The sequence below is a fragment of the Rattus norvegicus genome, chromosome 10 (genome assembly GCF_036323735.1).
Source record: "Rattus norvegicus strain BN/NHsdMcwi chromosome 10, GRCr8, whole genome shotgun sequence".
Taxonomy (NCBI): domain Eukaryota; kingdom Metazoa; phylum Chordata; class Mammalia; order Rodentia; family Muridae; genus Rattus; species Rattus norvegicus.
In genome coordinates, this window is record NC_086028.1 from 2,633,274 (window position 1) to 2,651,313 (window position 18,040).

Consider the following 18,040-nt stretch of genomic DNA (forward strand, 5'->3'; position numbering starts at 1 on the left):
CCGGGATGCGTAGTCCAGACAGACGTGGAGCTGCCCAAAGGGATAAAGATGGAATAGCCGTTGAGTCGCAAGGCATTACGGGAGATGTAGTCCTAACTTTGTGGGAGGCCACTCACTATCTGCGTCCTTCGCAGCAGGTGCTGTAGTAGAGATGTGGGCATTAGGGTGCGGAGAGGAGAACCGCGGGGGTAGCCCCGTGCTTTGCGTTTCCCAGCCCTGACTCCTGCCTCGGGCCGAGTTGATTCGCAAAAGTGTAATCAACTAACTAAGGTCCGTTTTAGCTGGCAGACAGCGCAGAAGGCGTGGGGAACGCGTGAATTGCGACCCCAGCTGGCACCGCCCGGGCATGGGTGCGAAAGAAATAGGGCCGCCCTGCCCTGGCCCGTGGACTAGAGACCTCACCTCTGCATTTCCTCCTTGCTCTTCACCGCTCTCATCAGAAAAGCTAGGACGCAGGTGTGGCTGCTGTGAGTCGCTCACTTATGTTCTCGCGCATTGCTAAGTCTCCAAAATCACTTTTAACCGATTGATCTAAATTTAAAACCTGTTTTGCGCGACTCCAAGCCAAGGCTATCGCCCTAACATATTCTGAGATAGATAATACACGTAAAATTAAGTTTGGGCTAAGAAAAAATTACCATCTTGCCATGTTGCCTCAGCCTTCATTTCCAGATTAAATATAGTTACATAGCATTTACAAAAGTAACTGACCACCAGAGAGAGGTAGAGGAAATTCAGGCAGCAGGTATCAAAACAGGAATATGCTGTTGAACTTGGGGTCACGACCTGTTCCCCAAGTCAGGTCCAGTCTACCTGTCTTCAATAAGCTAATTGACTAGAGCCTAGTTAAAAATGGAAAGCAGAAAAGGGAGATATGGCCACTTTGGGAAGGACAAAGAGGCCCAGGAAAACCTTCAACTCTGTCTTCATGAGGTCCAAGTTTAAATAGAGGGCAAAGGATATGCACATCTAAGCAGATCATTGGCTGGCCGTGGGGAGCCAGGCCAACCCAAGTCGTCTTTTTTTTTTTTTTTTTTTTTTTTCGGAGCTGGGGATCGAACCCAGGGCCTTGCGTTTCCTAGGCAAGCGCTCTACCACTGAGCTAAATCCCCAACCCAAGTCTTCTTAAGAGCTCTAGATGAAGTTAGAGGGACCGCTAGTTCTGTGTCCTTGTTGAGGAACAGACTTGGCAGAATCGATGCTGGCAGGGGTTAAGGTTTCTGGGGGATCTGACTTTTCCTGCAGTGTTGCTATCAGTCCTAAAGCAGCTGTTTGAGATAGCTTGTTTTTGTAAACAGTCTTGACTCTGCTGACCTTGGCCTTTCCCCCTGCAAATAGTATATATGACGCTGTGGTTAATAAACTTGCTTGGCATCTAAGTCACCGCTTCTGGAAGACCTCCTGAATACCAGCTATTATTGCTTTTGTCTTTTTCTCCTCCATTTCTCATCCCTGTAGGGATTTGGCCTGGCGCTGCTTGTACCCCAAGATCTGGTTGCCTCAAGACAAGCAAATCCTCACATATACCAGTTTATATTGAATAACGCCTCACCCTCAACCCCACTCCTGTTTATCCCTGATTGGTTAATGAAGGTGCCTTCAGCCAGCAGCTGGGCAGAAGAGAGGTAGGAGGGGCTTGGGGTCTGAGGCAGGGACCACAAGGAAGGAGAAAGGGAGTTTCTATTGATTCCACTAGGCTCCCACCAAGAGCTAACTAGCAACTGCTTGCTGGGTGCAAGGCAGGTGTGACAGTGACAGCTAACATAAAGAGAGGGCTGACTGCTCCCCACTCCGGTTCTTTTACTCTGTTCCCATGTGTTCTCAGCCAGCTTCTCTTCCCTCTGTCTTCACTTTTGCCCCTTCCCAGGTCCCCACTCCCTTCCCCCTAAATAAATCTTTATATTCGGTGTGTCTCAAGTAGTGATTTCTCAGGGGGACACCGAGGCACCGGCCCGCCCACCACCCACAGGCGCTTTATGTTTCCTAAGTTTCAGATAGACCAGGAGGATGAAGAAACTGGAGCCATGAGAAAGGGATCTGGAGCGAGATCACAGAAACACACCTGAAGCCCAAAGAACACGACAATAAGAATTAGGGTCATGGATGGAGGTATTCAGACTACCTTTGAGGTTAACAGATTGTTTAACTACTCAGCCAGAGAGGTGCTGCTTGAACTAAAGCTTGGTTTCTCTGTGTGCTTTCCGGAGACTAGCGTAAGATAAAAGAAATACGGCTGCTGGGCTAATTGAACATTTATATTAAAAATAATTCACTTTATACATCCCTGTTTGAAGTTCTTACTCCTGCTGATTTGGGCCAACGCATCATTATCTGGGCTTTAGTTTCATTCTATGGTTTGACAAGTTTTTAGGTCTTGTTGAAATCTCCCCTGAAGACAAGTTCCCCTTCAGGCTGGTGCCCTTTCCTTCTTCCAGCATGAGATTCCTGGAGAAATTCGCATTTCTTCCAGATCTATTGTTTGGAGCTGGAAAGTTGGCTCAGCGGTTAAGAGCACTGACTGCTCTTCCTGAGGTCCTGAATTCAATTCCCAGCAACCATATGGTGGCTCACAACCATCTGTAATGGGATCTGATGCCCTCTTCTGGTGTGACTGAAGACAGCTACAGTGTACTCATATAAATAAATCTTTTTTTTTTTTAAACACCTGGTACCACATTAAGTTTCTTTAAAAAAAACAAAAACAAAAACCTATTGTTTCAGAAGTTTGATTCTGGAGAGGAGTCTCATTTTACAGTTGCCATGGGCTTCTTCCTCCTGGCTTGTACAGCCCGCTTCCTTATAGCACCCAGGACCATCTGCCCAGAGCGGTACTTCCCCTGGTTGGCTGGGCCCTTCCACATCAACCATTAGTCAGGAAAATGCTCTACAGACTTGCCCACAGGCCCATCTAACAGGTACAGACCTGTCTGATAAAGGGACTTTCTCAGTTGAGGTTCTTCTTCCCAGAAGATTTTACCTTGTATAAATTCTTGTCAATCCTAAGCTTGTGAAGAAAACAAACAACAAATGGGAGGTGGGGGTGGGCACATGCTTGGGAGGCAGAGGCAGGTGGATCTGAGTTTGAGGACTGGGCTACAGGACAGCAGAGGTATAGAGAAAAACCTTGTCTCAGAAAAGAGACACAGAGAGAGAACAAGCATTGGTAGAAACTTAGTAAACAGTGGAAGAATCCCAAGGACTGAGTGCTGCCTATAGCCTGTTTACTATACTAAAGCCAGACATGAAGGCATAAGGGAGCTGAGGAACCACACAATAAGTTCAGGACCCAGGCTGCAATAGCCTGAAATAAGATGCAGAGTCCTCCAGTCATGGACTAGCAGCACGCAGCTATAAACCACAGAGCGCTTGCAAACTTCTCCCCTCGAGATGGCAGAGACTTGTCTGGGTACATGTTATGTGTTAAGACCCTGGTTTCCATCCTCAGTACAAAAAAGAAAATTCTCTTTGTTTTCCAAGGAGACCTTACTAATTTCTTCCAAAAATGTTTTAGCTTTTAAAAACATCACAATATGTCTGATGTTAACTTAAAAATGTTCCTGCTTCAGCCTCCAAGTGCTGAAATTAGAGAAAGTGTATAACCATGGCTAGATAGGATGCAATTTCTCTCAAGCGTACAGATTTGTTTAAAGCACAGGAAACATCTTAACCAATGCCCATTTGTTGCTAACCATCTCACTCCCTTTAGGAGCAGGAGGGTAAGAACCAACACAGGAGTCATGGAGGCATGGCTGAGTCTTTTTATTAAAGCCTGCATTGGCTGTGAACAGGGAGGCCTCAGGTGAGCTAGGCTGTTCTTTCATTTTCACAATAGATTTTTCCCCTCAAACTCCTTTATACTCCAAGAGGCTTATTTGTCAACATACCTTCTACATTCTAGCTACTGTCCAAACCTGACATCCCGTCAGAATCTACAGATGCAATTTCATTGCATTTTCTGTCAGCAGTTAAGTAAGAACCTTGAACCAGGCAGTGGTGGTGCAAATTCCCTGCACTCCAGAGTTGGAGGCAACTAGATCTCTGAGTTCAAGGCCAGCCTGAGCTACATAGTGATTTCCAGGATAGCCAGGACTACACTGTAAAAGAAAGACATATAGAATCTTGAGGTTTCCTAGTGACTTGCCACCAAAGCTGGCCTGGGACTCAGGGATTTGCCTGCCTCTTATAAAAGCTTTTTAAAGCAATAAAGTTTTCCTGATTCAAAAAGGTATTCATAGGCAGACTAAAATCCAGGGCTCTGCATCAGTCTCATTACACAGGAGTATATAAACCTTGAGAAGAATTCCATTAAAAAATATTGTGACCAAGAAAATATCACTTCCCTTTAAATAAATATAAGTGGCAAAAAATTAAATATACTTAAAGGGATATTTTCACAAATACACAAGTTTACATGTAAGGATACAAGGGAAGGCAACTTCCACAGTCCTCAAACACACCTGCTACAGAGCAAGGCTGGCTGTTTAGTATAAGACAGCTCTTCTGGCTTGAGTCCATGTTGTGCAAACTGTGGAATGAATGTTGACAGACACCCAGGTCCGCTTCAGTCAGCCTGAACCATGGCTGCTGCAGCTGTGCTGACGTGGAATCCTGAATAAGTGCCTTTTTGTGATTCTCTGAATGCTCTCTGCCCACCTGGCTTCTCTGCAGTCCTTTGTGTCCCCTTGGTAAAGTTCAGCCCCACCTCTGGCTGGCCTCTCCCCATGCACCCTACAACACAAATAGACTTCTAGTCAAAAGGAAACCATCATGCCACTGTAAGCAGGACACAGTTAAAAGTATTCACAGGCAGTGCTGATCCTGGAGGATATGTCCCCAAAACAAGACCAACAAAGTCATGTGATTGTGGGTCTAACAAAAAGGAACCTGTCAGAAGGCCACCTGCCAGGTGAGGCTGATGTAGCATGGAGCCAGCAATTAGAAGGCTGTAGGCACAGATTGCTCTGTTCACTGTGAAATATTGCACATGACACTCAATCTTTCCTTATGTCCACAGGGAGCAAACTGCAAACACACACAACCTGGGGCCCTTCAGATGCTGGCTGAAGTCCAACATGGAGGCTGGACACGAGGCATAGACTAGTTCAATGCGGGATCAGTGGTGGGGCACAGTGCCCTGGGGAGAACAGCGTAGCTCAATCACAGATCCTTGAGAGGAGCGAAGATTGGTCTGGCATAAACAGCACAGGAGGGGAGCCCACACTACTGGAAGGACTTCGAAAGTGGGTGTCAAAGGAGTTCGGGGTAAGGCCAGCCACTGTGTCACTCTGGGGCACTTCGCCTTTCAAAAAGTCATCGTCTTCATCCTCCACTAGCTCCTGTAGAGAGAACAGATATGAGAATATCACAGTGTTGGTCTGAAAAGTTTTCATGGGATGGCAACCTGAGTTTGTACCAACATGTGAAAGGATGAACCAAACCCCCAAGATATAAGTCTGTGTACTCCTGAGGATCCCAAAACAAGAGCAGCCTCTACAGTAAGCATTTGCGGCATTTGTACTTGGTGGCTCACAGTGAAACTCTGCTAGGATCACTTTCTGTTTGTGGAGCCAGCAAAGTCCTACCCAACAAGAACTCAGATCTCAACCTGTGACCACTGGAGGTTGAACAGCCCTTTCCAGGGATCTTCCATAGGGTTTGTTTTTAGACCGGGTCTCACTCTGCAGCCCCAGCAAGCCTCCAGCACCTGTCTCCCTGTGCTGGGATTACACACAGCCACACAGCTGTTTTCAGCTGTTCTCCTTCTCAACTCCTTCCTTGAGTACCCCAAGACAGGGCCCCACTGTGCAGCAGACTGGCCTCAAAACTCCTGATCCTCCCAAGTGCTTAAGATGGCAGGCATGAGCCAGCACACCCAGCTTTGGGGCTGGGATGGAACTCAGGGCCTCATTTATGCTAATCAAGTACTCCACCACTAAACCACATTGAAGCTGAAAGCAAGCTCATTTCCATCCAATTCTACCTCCCAAAGTCATTATAGAAAGTACCTGATTATTTAAAAGAAAATAAAGCTGGGTGGTGCTGAGTACCTTTAATCCCAGTGCTTGGGAGGCACAGGCAGTTGGGTATCCGAGTGCAAGGCCAACCTGGTCTACAGTTCCGGGACAACCAGAGCTACAAAGAAAAACTTTGTTCCCCCCAAAAAACAAATACTCAAACTAATTATTAAAAATAAAATAAAAGCCAGGTACACGCATACTTGGAACCTTGGCCTTAAGGAGTCAGACAGGTGGTTGCCTGGATTCACTGGCTAGGCTGACGCAGGGAAACTCAGTCAGGCATAGACTGATGAAAGATCCTGTCTGAGAAAATAAGCTGACTACTTCCTAAGACCAACACCCAGGCGTCTGGTGGTCTCCATACAAATGTATGCAACTGATCTCACACACATACACACAAACACATACAGAAAAGAAGAGTGGTCTCGTATGATGGTGCATAGCACTGAGTGAGGATAGAGGGAAGGCCTGGGGCCGCATGAAACCACTGTGATAGAAATAAATGAGACAGAACTCCACACATCCTCTCTATCACTAAAAACACAACCTGGGCTTTGACTCAAGCGGCAAGCACCATACGCACTGTGGCCTGAGACTGAAGGAGACTCTTAGCAGTGCCCCTTCCGCTCCAGCCTTACCTTTCTAGTGGGTTTCCTAAGCTCCTGCAGCTCTTCATCACTCATGTCTTCCCAAGCCTGATAGACAGGATCGATGAACTTCTTTGACCTGCCAAGGATGGCATTTCAAAGTCAATGTGTAGCCCAAAATTCCAACACCCTGGTTCTCTTCTCAGACACACATCAAAGCAGGAAGTAAAGGCTACAGTTGACAAGGAAAGTGTGGTGAATCCTGAGGCTGCATCATTAGGACCCCCATTATGCAGGTGAGTGATTATATCTTGTCTTTCAGATTTCAAGAGAAACTGTTTCTGGTCCACTCAGTGATGAACAAATTATCACATGTACAGACTGATATTGTGGAACTCCTACGGGAACCTGTTAACACTTAGGGACCATGAGAAGTGGCCTACAAACTGTCAAGGGCTAGAGAGATGCCTCAGTCATTAAAAGCACTTGGTATAGTACACATACATGCAGGCAAAACACTAACAAAACAAAAATGTGAGAAAAGAAAAAAAAAAGGAAAGGAACTGCAGTTAGCAAAAACATACAAACATCAAGAATGACTAGGTGTTTCCCCAAAACTATCTAGATAAATCACAAGCACTGGGATAGGTCTCAGTCTCTAAAGGAAAGATAATGTTGACAGAAACCTAGAAGGCCAAAAGCTCTCCGTACCCGCTCTGTCCTAGAAACCTGGATTCACTCACCCCTCCTCCCCCAGACTAATCCATTTAAACAAAGCAGTTTAAAAAGAAAAAGTCAAAAGGCCTTAGTACCCTCCCACCCCACCCACCTCAGAAAAGCATGAGCACAGTACGGTGTGCTTGTGAAGCCGTCTGGGGCCATTGGCAGCCACACTGCACCGTCACCCAAATGAACAGCAAGCCCACCGAGTACAGAGCAACTCTCAATCCCAGCCGTGGGAAGAGGAAGGAGAACCTACCTCTTAAGCATACAAGGGTCAAAGGGAAAGAAAGTGTCCAATGGGTTGGTGCAGGTCTGCACAGAGTCTCCACCAGCTGTACTTCGAATAACAGGGAGCATCTGGCGATTGTTCCTCTCCATGATGGTGTAGCAGAACACAAGCTGGTATTTACTGTGGGACACATAACAAAGCAGATGAAGCATCACCACGGTGGGCTCAGGCCTGGGGGCCATGATGTAGAGATCACGGCTGAAATGCAGATACTGCTGGATATGAGGGCAACAAGAACAGGACCACTTAGGATGCTCAGGCACGAAGGTGCTGCACAGAGCTACACGAGGGCAAAACACTCGTGTATATTTGGGGGAAGGGAAGTCAGGTACAACCAGGCATGGTGGCACACAACTTTATTCCAGTAGAGGCAGGGGAGTCTCTGTGAGCTTGAGGTCTACATGGTAAGTTAAAGGACGGCCAGACCTACACAGTGAGACCTCATCTCAAAATAACAACAAAACACACAGACATAAATAAACGAGCAACAACAACAACAAGAAGCCAGGTACAGCGCATACTTTTAACTTCAGCCTAAGGTTGGGCTCACTGGCTGGCATTGCTGCTCTTAAGCAAAAACTCACTTAAAAATTTTTCATGAAATTCAAGTCAGCATCAATGAAAATCAAAAAGGGCAGCACCAGACAACCCAAAGATGCACTGACCCCATGGTTACATGCCGGAGAGTGACGGCAGGGGAGAGCTCAGCCTTTGTGTTCCCCCACTGCATTTCTATAGGAGAGAAAACGTGTGTATACACACAGTGAAATCTACGACCCATGCCATGCTGTGCCCGAGTCTGAGCGAGCGCAGAGCCCTGTGCTCAGAACCTAGCTGGGATGAGGACATGCCATGCCCTTTCCAGAACACCTCAGACTTGTTACCGCTTCATTTGGAATTTGTGTTTTTGTTGTTCATTCAGAAACTTTACCACTGTCGAGTGCTTCCTGGGAGCCATACTCAGTTATCCTAACCTTCAACTATCAAGGTCTCCTCCAGTTTGTTCTGTTACTAATGCGTGTCTCCCTGAAACTGAGGATCTATAGCTTACTTATACCTGGCAGTGCACTAGCTCACCTGTTTAGTATTAGTTCGTCCATTAAGTATTAGAGTGCTTAGGCTGCTCTGGATAAAAGCAAGACTCCAGTGTCACTAAAGAGTAAAATACCAGGCTGCAGTACTCTTGCAAGAACAGCATTACTGGTTTCTTCCTATGTGTTGCTCTTGAAAACGTACTGAAATTCACTCTCAGTGCCAGAGCGAATGGTACCCAGCACCAAGCTCCACCCCTTGACTTTAAACGTCCATAAAGGAAAATGCAAACAACTCACTTTGTTATGGCAGCAAAGAAATTAACCACACGTGGCAGGCAGATCTTCAGTGGGTTCAGCTGGCTCAGCACAATGCGTTCAAAATTTAGACTCTGAAGATACCGTAGACCTTTGATTAAAAGAGGGGAGGGGTTAAGATACCTTTAAAAGCACAAATTATTACATATATTAAAAAAACAATTTAAGGGCTCTGTGGAAGGGCACATGCTTAGGATGGGCTTATGCCCCAGTACACCACACCCCAAAATAAAGATACTATCAACAAGTTACTGGCAGAGATACAGGAATAAAGTTCAAGCCAACTGCTGGCATCCAGTACAACTTTTCTGAAGAAACAAGTTCCTACTGGGTAAAGGAGCTTAAAGCAGACTGAGTGCACACAGGAGAGAGGCCACAGAAGTTCAACTAACAGGCACCAAGAGACTGTCCAGCTCGTGTGTCTTCTTAGTAGTGCAGCCCAGCACCATTTGAAGGTTGATTATTACCGACTTTATTTCCTCCCGCTCCCCCAGTCGCCCTAACTTAAACCTTTCACTCAGAGCTAATCAATTCCCTCCTACAGAGGAACCCTAGCCCAGGCTGAGGTAGAAGGATAATTGAAGCCAATCTGAGCTCCATAGTGAAATCGCCTCAAAAAGTATTTTTAAATAAAATGCAGATACATCTATTATCTCCAACCAAGTGACCAATTCACGTCTATTTTCTTAATTACCAATTAAGTTAGTAATTAAAATTACCAACTTAAAATTACACAGAGAATGGAGAGATTGCCCAGTAGTTATGAGCACTTAATTGCTCTTGTAGAAGACCAAGACTGAATTCCAACCTCAGTACTATCTGTGGCTTCAATTCCAGGGATCTGATCCCCTCCATGGGCACCAGGCACGCACATGATGCACAGACATACATGCAAGCAAAACATCCATACACATAAAATAAAGTTAATAAACCTAATATAGATAAATAAAGTATATTATAAATAATATATATGTATATATATTTATATGTGTGTGAATATATTTAAAAAATCACAAAAACAAAGCCAGGTATGGCACACAACTATAATCTCAGCCCTTGGGAGGCTTAGGCAAGGTAGCACACACATAAATACACAATCACAGACACAAATAGACATAGTCTCTCTCTCTCTGTCTCTCTCTGTCTCTCTCTCTCTCTCACACACACACACACACACACACACACACACACACACACACACACAAGAGCCTACATGCATGAGTCCATGTGCATGCACACACAGGTACACCCCTAACCCATACATGGCCCTGGGACTTCAGAAAACTACAGCCATGTGATAAAGCCTAGGACAATGGTTCTCAACCTGTGGGTCATGACCCTGTAGAGGGTTTGAATGAACCTTCCACAAGAGCCACCCTAAGACTGTCAGAAAACACAGATATTTAAAGTTCATAACTAGCAAAATTACAGTTATGAAGTAATAATGAAAGTATTTCGTGGCTGAGGGTCATAGCTTTAAGATTAAGAACCACTGGCCTAGGAGGAATGTTGTTCTGAGGCAAAGCAAGGCTACAGGAAGTGCAACAGGAAGAACTCAAATGAGGGAGTCAAAGATGCTTGCTCTAGCTCCGAGGGCAGCACTCTCTAGCAGCCAGCCAAACAACCCATAAACGGCAGTGGGAAAAATGAAAATTGTTTATTCTTAAAGTGAGCCTAGAACGCTGTTCCAGGTCCACGACATCACATCACAGATACTCTTGTGGTAACACCCCACCCCACCCCCACCCCTTGCCTCCAAGTCCCTCACACATTTAAAAATAATCATGAATGCTATCAACAGAACGATCCACAGAGAACAATGCCTTGGGGGACTGTGAGAGGCTCCAGGTAAAAAGGCAGAGGGCCTTTTACTTCAGGGAGATTTTGTTCCCTGAATTGCTTGGAGATAATTCTGTGCAGCCTGTGACAAACATTTACATTCAATTTGTAAGATATCATCTGGTCGGTGTACCATGAATCTGGATATGGCTTTATGCCTTGCTTTTGTTTCCCAGATATGCACACACTATGGTACGTGCCAAGCAATTGTATTTAGATTGGTTTGTCTTGAGAAAGTTCTGGAAAAGGGCTGTCTGTTAATGTTTAGCAAGCACTTATTAGCATTTATTTACATGTTTTCTTGGTCATGTGATCCAAGCAACCCTCCTAAGTTCACTGATCTCTGTGCTACATTCCAGTATAAATAAAAGTACACTGAAACTGAAGTAAGGTTGTCTCCTTTAGACTATACTCCACCCATTCTTTCAGGTCCTGAGATCCCAGGCCTGGAAGACAACACTCCAAGGTGTAAATACAACAAGAAAGCCCAGCCCGAGCCACACAGCTGACCTTCCTTCAGGTTGCCACTCAAAAGTTGCTTGTGTCTAAAAACAACAGTGTAGAACACAGCTTGGCAGGCTGAATAAAATGGTCCATGGAGTGCAACATCACAAAAAGCCTTTGTTCCCGAATCCTGGCTATTAAGGTACAGGTGCAGCCAGTTAACCAAAAGATCCAGGCATGACTTCACAGTGCTAGAAAGAGAAAAAAGGGTTACTGATTTGATCAGAAAGCTAGAGGCAGAAACACACACGTCTTTCAGTACCCACTATAAGAAGGCTCAAGTACTACCTATGGGCTGACATGTAGCTTACTGGTAGGCAATTACTTAACATGCATGAGGTCTCGGGGTCCATCCCCATCACAAAAAAGAAATAAATCAATAAAATAATAATAAAGAAAACAAAACAAAAACAGAATCAAAAGGAAAAGGATGGTTGTAGGAAGCTGCCTTCCAATTTTTTGTTGTGGTTTTTCATTCGTTTTGAGACAGGGTTTCTCTGTGTAGCCCTGGCTGTCCTGGAACTCACTCTGTTGACCAGGCTGACCTTGACCTCAGAGTTCCACCTGCCTTTGCCTCCCAAGTGCTGGGATTGAAGGATTCCTTCCAATTTTAAACTGAGGCCAAATTTTAGCAAGTGTCTCCAACCCAGCTCAGGCTTCCTGGATCGGTTCCAACCCAATGGGCATGTGTGTGGCTAAGAATCACAACTTCTTCTGGCCTGGACTCAAAAACTGGAATCACAGACTTTCAGTTGACTGGGGGATGGGTTAACAGCATCTCTGCTGAAAGATAGTTTCTGGAGCCCCCTGAAGAAACTGGCCTCCATGCCACACCTAATTACCTTAAAAAGGGTTTTCCTCAGGTCAAACAGACACATGTGACTCGGAAAGCAAGTGAAAAATGACAAACCTACAAAAAGAATCAAAACAATCTGCACCACCATGTTCTCCATGAACACGACAGACAGGCTTTCAGGGACAACTCATGAACACACACTTTCTAAAGCCTCATGTACGTCTTCTTATCCAAAATGTAGGGCTCCCCTTCTCAAGCTGCTTCTTAGAAATAAAGACATCTGGCATTGTAGTGAACAAATTTCCCCCTTGCTTTACAAAGACAGACTAAAAAATAAGGCCTATTTCTTTGACTTAAGAAAATACTATTAAATGAGGAAAAAGAATACCCTTGGCTGGGAAGGGAGAGGCAAAGATTAAAACAGAGACTGAAGGAACACCCATTCAGAGCCTGCCCCACATGTGGCCCACACATATACAGCCACCCAATTAGAGAAGATGGACAAAGCAAAGAAGTGCAGGCCTACAGGAACCGGATGTAGATCGCTCCTGAGAGACACAGCCAGAATACAGCAAATACAGAGGCGAATGCCAGCAGCAAACCACTGAGCTGAGAATAGGTCCCCCGTTGAAGGAATCAGAGAAAGAACTGGAAGAGCTTGAAGGGGCTCGCGACCCCAAAAGTACAACAATGTCAAGCAACCCGAGCTTCCAGGGACTAAGCCACTACCTAAAGACTATACATGGACTGACCCTGGACTCTGACCCCATAGGTAGCAATGAATATCCTAGTAAGAGCACCAGTGGAAGGGGAAGCCCTGGGTCCTGCTAAGACTGAACCCCCAGTGAACTAGACTATGGGGGGAGGGCGGCAATGGGGGGAGGGTTGGGAGGGGAACACCCATAAGGAAGGGGAGGGGGGAGGGGGATTTTGCCCGGAAACCGGGAAAGGGAATAACACTTGAAATGTATATAAGAAATACTCAAGTTAATAAAAAAATAAAAAATAAAAAAAAATTAAAAAAAACAAAAAAAAAAAAAAACAAAAAAAAAAAAAAAAGAAAGAAAATACTATAATCTTCCTAGAGCAAACGTTAAGAGGAGTTTTAGAGAGAGATGAAGAGATAGCTCAAAGGTTAATGGCACCACTGCTCTTCCAAAGGTTCAGAGTTCAATTCCCAGAAACCAAGGGATCTGATGCCCTCTTCTGTTGTATCTGGAGAGAGCAACGGTATACTCCCGTAAAATAAATAAATAAATAAATCTTAAAACAACAACAAACAAAGGCATTTAGAAAGTTAGGTCACTTACATAAGAGGAATAAATTTAGCTCTTGCCAAAAAGCTTCCAATGTAATTTGCAGCAGCTTGCCTGATGATGACAGGGTTATTTGGATCCTGCAACTTTTTCCAGAGATGTTCCAAAAATGCTTCTGCAAACCCCTGTAACAAGAGAGACTGCTGGCTTGATCTTTCTAATTGAAGATATTCTGGCTCTTAGCACCCTGAAGGCGTCACCTAACACTGCTAAACTCAAAAGAGCAGTCATGGTTCTTATTTAAAAGCAAAACCCAGCAGAGTCCGCTCTCTGCCACCCCGTGGCTGTGTTAGTTACTAACACTAGAAACACCAGGACTCAGCTGCTGGGCTGGGACTCAAGTTGTGTTCTTCTCAACCTCTACTACAGCCTCCGTCCCCAGCCTCACCCCCAGCCTCACCCCCAGCCTCGCCCCCGACCCTAGCAGGATACCTGCAGGGCTCTTCTTCCTCCACTTACTCCAGATGCAGCTCTGCTTCTCCCTGTGGACCCCTCAGCACACCACCCCCGTCTAGCCCATCCTTAGTCCTTCACATTAGTCCTCATACCTAGAAACACTTTCTATCCCAAAGGTCCCCAAGAGCTCTGGACAGGGACTCAACACTGTCCTCCATTAAGATCTCTCCATTCTCACCCTCTAACTCTTAGTCCAGACCCAGGCCCACCCCTAAACATGTCATCCCTGTCTCTCTTCAATTCTGTGGCATGATGTGACCTACGTCCAGGATCCCCTGTGGACCCTCACTCAGCCTTCTCACAGCCCATCTCTCGATTCCTTTCTCTGTACTCCACACGTACCTCCACAGGCACTCACTATCAGACAATCCATCACCTCCAGAAGATCCGGAGAGGACAGCAGAGACCAAGGAGCAGAACACCCAGACAGCAGTGCAAGAGCAACCTTTAACACCCAAAACAACCTGCCTCCAGCAGAACCCAGTGACCCTGCTGTAGCAGGCCCTGGGGAAGGCAGTACACAAGGGCCTTAAAATAGCAAGTGTGCATGTGTTCAAGGACCTTAATGAACAGATTCCTTAAGGAAGACTTGAACACACAAATAGTGGAATGAAATAATAACCACAGTTCAAGACATGAAAGTTACAAAAGAAGCTGAGTAGTGGAGGCATATGCCTTTAATTCCAAAAGAAAAAAATCTTGGGGTAAATCTAACCAAGCAAGGGGAAAACTCATATAATAAAAACTTTTAAGACACTGAAGAAAATACTAGAAGACGGAACAATCTCCCATGCTCACAGATCAGAAGGATGAATTTAGTAAAAACAGCACTTCTACAAAAAGCAGTTTAGCGATCCGATACAACTCTCCACAGAGCCTACAAGGGAACGTCCAGCTTCACACGGAAACACACACACACGAAGATGGTTAACACGAACCTGAACAATAAAAGAACTACAAGAGGCACCCTATCCCCAATCTCAGGGGACCACCAAGCTATGCTAATAAAAATTGCATGGCATTGGCAACAAATATTTATCAATGAAATCAAATCAAAGACCTAGACATTAGTCCACACACCTATGGACAGCTGATTTTTGACAAAAAAAAAAGCTAGAAATATATACTAGAAAAAAGAGCATCTTCAACAAATTATGCTAGTAAATTCAAACTGGATGGCTACATGTAGAAGAATTTAAATAGATCCCAATTAGTCCCCCTGCACAAAACTCAACTATACCTGAATACAAGAGAAGAGAAAGTGGGGGATAGCCTTGAACTCATTGGCACAGGAGAAGACTTGCTGAGACAGAAACTGATAGCACAGGCACTAAAAACAGTAAGTGGGGCCTCATGGAATTAAAAACCTCATGTGCAGCAAAGGACACTGTCGTTCAGACAACATGTAAAACTACAGAATGGGAAAAGAACTTACACCAATTACACATCTGAAAAAGTTAATATCTAAAATACATAAAGAACTTAAAAACAAAAATAAAAACAAAAACCGAAACCTGGACATCAAGAAAACAACCCAGTTTAAAAATGGAGCACATAATTAAACAGAGTTCTCAAAAGATGTGACACAAATGGCTGAGAAGCACTTAGAGAAACATTCAGGGATCCTTAGTCATCAAGGAAATGCAAGTCAAAACTACTCTGAGATTTCATTCCACACTAGTCAGAATGGCTGAAATTAGTAAGACAAAGGACAGCTCATACTGGCAAGGGTGCAGGCACCTCAGGAAAACACTCATCCACGGCCGAAGGAGTACAAATTTTACAGCCGGTATGGAAAAGAGTGTGGTAGTTCCTCAGAAAGCTGGAAATAGATCTACCTCACTCTTGGGCATCTACCCAAGGACTCTATCCTACTACAGAGACACTCTGATCATCCATGTTCACTGCCACTCTGTTCATAATAGCTAGAACTAGAAACAGCTTAGATGTCATTCACAGTAGGTGAATGAATAAAGAGATACATTTACAAAACAAATCACACAATTCAACTGTGAAAGAGAGAAAATAAATAATTAATTAGATATTTGAATCTGCAGGTAAATTGATGGAGCTAGGAAAAAAATCATCCTAAGAGTCATAACTCAAACCCAAAGATAAAATCCTATGTGCCTATCGAAGCATTAGTATAAAGAGGTTAGATATATAGGAATAAAGTAGGAGGGATGGGAGGATTTCCCATGGTGGAGAAAATAGAATGTATAGTTAGAGAGAGACAGGGAGGAGACAGGAATGAGAGGATTCATTGGAGAGAGGGAGGGAGGGAAGAAGGGAGGGAGGAAGTGAAGAAGGGTAAAGGAGGAACAACTAACTCTGTGGGCCATTTGAAGGGTCATATAGAAACCTACTCCAATAGAAACATCTAAAACTATATACATATTTGTAAGAAGCCGAGATTGGATAGACCATAGAGTTAACAAAAACCCAAATACTACTGTTTGGCTAGAAGACGAAGCCCTAAAATGATTCTTAATAACATTCTGCTATACTTATTGATTGGTGTCTTGCTCATCCATCATGAGAAGCGTCTTCCTGCAGGAAGATGGGAATACACAGAGAGACCCACGTTTGGACACTGCAGAGACTGAAGAGGCTTTGGAGCACTCCGTTCTAAATGGGCTGTCTCCATCAAATCCTTCCCTCAGGGGCTCAGTAACTATGTAGAAGAGCAGGCAGAAAGAAAAGCTATCTCCAACTCCCCCTTATTAAGGAAAAATCGGTTTCTCAAAGGCCTTTCAAACCATACTTAAGGGCATGCCCCATGCCCAGGAGTAGATCGCCAATACAAAATCTTTCTTAGTTTTGTTTGCATATTAAGGTTTCTGATTCTGTTTTTATACATCTTGTTTGTGTGTGTGTGTCTGTCTACCATTTCTTATTGTTTCTCTTTTTTATGTACTACTATTTCTATTGTTCTTATTATTTGTGGGGTTTTTGTTGTTGTTGTTGCCTGTTTGTTTTCTCAAAGAGAGAAAGAAAGAAAGAAAGACCTTGAGTTGAAAGGATGGAGAGGACCTGGGATATAAGGTTTAGGAAACCATGATCAGAATATATTGTATTTTTTAATTAAAAACAAAAAAAAAAAAAAAAAGAAGAAACCCTACCTCTTAAAACTAAAAAAGTATCCCAGGTGAAAAATGATACAATGGGTCTCAAATAGAGGTGGCCATCAAATCAAAGTGTGAGTTCCTGATAACCAAGTCTGAAGTTGGGATTCATACAATAAAAGGAGGGAACACACTCACAAACGCTCTTCTTTTACCTCTAGAGGTGTATAATGGTAAGGTGCATACATGATCACACACACACACACACACACACACACACACACACACCCCACCACCACAAGCAACAACCAGAAACAAGACACACAAACCTAATAAATGTCACATTTAATTTTACAAGTCACTGCAGAGCTAGAAGGACAACTCGGCAGCTAAGAGCACTTGCTGCTCTTGCACAGAACTTAGGAGCACCTACACGGAAGCTCACAATCCTCTGAGTGCAGTCTCAGGGGATCCAGTGCCCTCTTCTTCTGGCCTCTGAGGACACCAGACATGCAAGTGGTACACAGAAGGATATGCAGGCCAAATACCCATATATATAATTAAAAAAATAAAATCACACACACACACACACACACACACACACACACACACACACACAGACTGAATGTAGGTCTGAGGGAGAGCTTTGTGACCTGCACATCGGAAAAGCTCTGCAAGTACAAGGTCAGCTGGACTACTCAGCAAGTTCCAGGCCAGTCGGGGATACGTAGTAAGATCCTATCTCAAAAAAATCAAACAAACAACAAACAAACAAAAAAAGACTGAGTAATTTGGATGCTAAGCTAAACCTGAAAACCAGAACTTGTCCACATTCCCTAGAGCTGCCCAGGGGTCCTTGCTATGAACACAAAGTATCCTCTTTGTTCATAGCCCTGATCTCAGCCATGCAGATGCAAACTTACAGAAAGGAATAATTGCCTATGGGCTTACTAGCAAAAGGCATAAGACTGTTCTCTAAAACCAGGAGTACTCAGGTTAAGACTGAAGTTAGCTTTGGGACCAATTTTCTCTGCATTGTTGTTGACTCTGTAAGATAGGTGCGGCCAAAATAGGGCTGGGGAACTTCTCGTGGCTTTGA

General features: G+C 44.4%; 1 protein-coding gene and 1 long non-coding RNA gene across 4 annotated transcripts in view; one reads left to right on the top strand and one right to left on the bottom strand.

Moving 5' to 3' along the window:
* The first annotated feature begins 110 nt into the window (after window positions 1–110).
* LOC102552514 (uncharacterized) lies at window positions 111–2,277 on the top strand. 2 transcript variants are annotated; one of them, XR_594541.4, is made up of 3 exons: window positions 111–467; window positions 1,459–1,625; window positions 1,989–2,277. It is a non-coding gene; the product is annotated as an uncharacterized LOC102552514 (long non-coding RNA). The 2 variants fall into 2 exon arrangements; XR_594542.4 differs by having other exon boundaries at window positions 320–456.
* Window positions 2,278–3,742: 1,465 nt separating this feature from the next.
* Window positions 3,743–18,040, bottom strand: part of Rrn3 (RRN3 homolog, RNA polymerase I transcription factor) — a 35,323-nt gene continuing 21,025 nt past the window's right edge. The window contains exons 13-18 of one of the 2 annotated variants that reach the window (XM_008767458.4): window positions 13,415–13,545; window positions 11,315–11,499; window positions 8,948–9,056; window positions 7,584–7,736; window positions 6,656–6,743; window positions 3,743–5,336 (exon numbers count right to left, since the gene is read on the bottom strand). In XM_008767458.4, coding sequence (XP_008765680.1) covers window positions 5,154–5,336; window positions 6,656–6,743; window positions 7,584–7,736; window positions 8,948–9,056; window positions 11,315–11,499; window positions 13,415–13,545 — 849 coding nt within the window. In that variant the 3' untranslated portion in view covers window positions 3,743–5,153. Of the gene's footprint in view, window positions 5,337–6,655; window positions 6,744–7,583; window positions 7,737–8,947; window positions 9,057–11,314; window positions 11,500–13,414; window positions 13,561–18,040 lie in introns of both variants that reach the window. The other variant, NM_001135846.1, reaches the window with a different exon arrangement.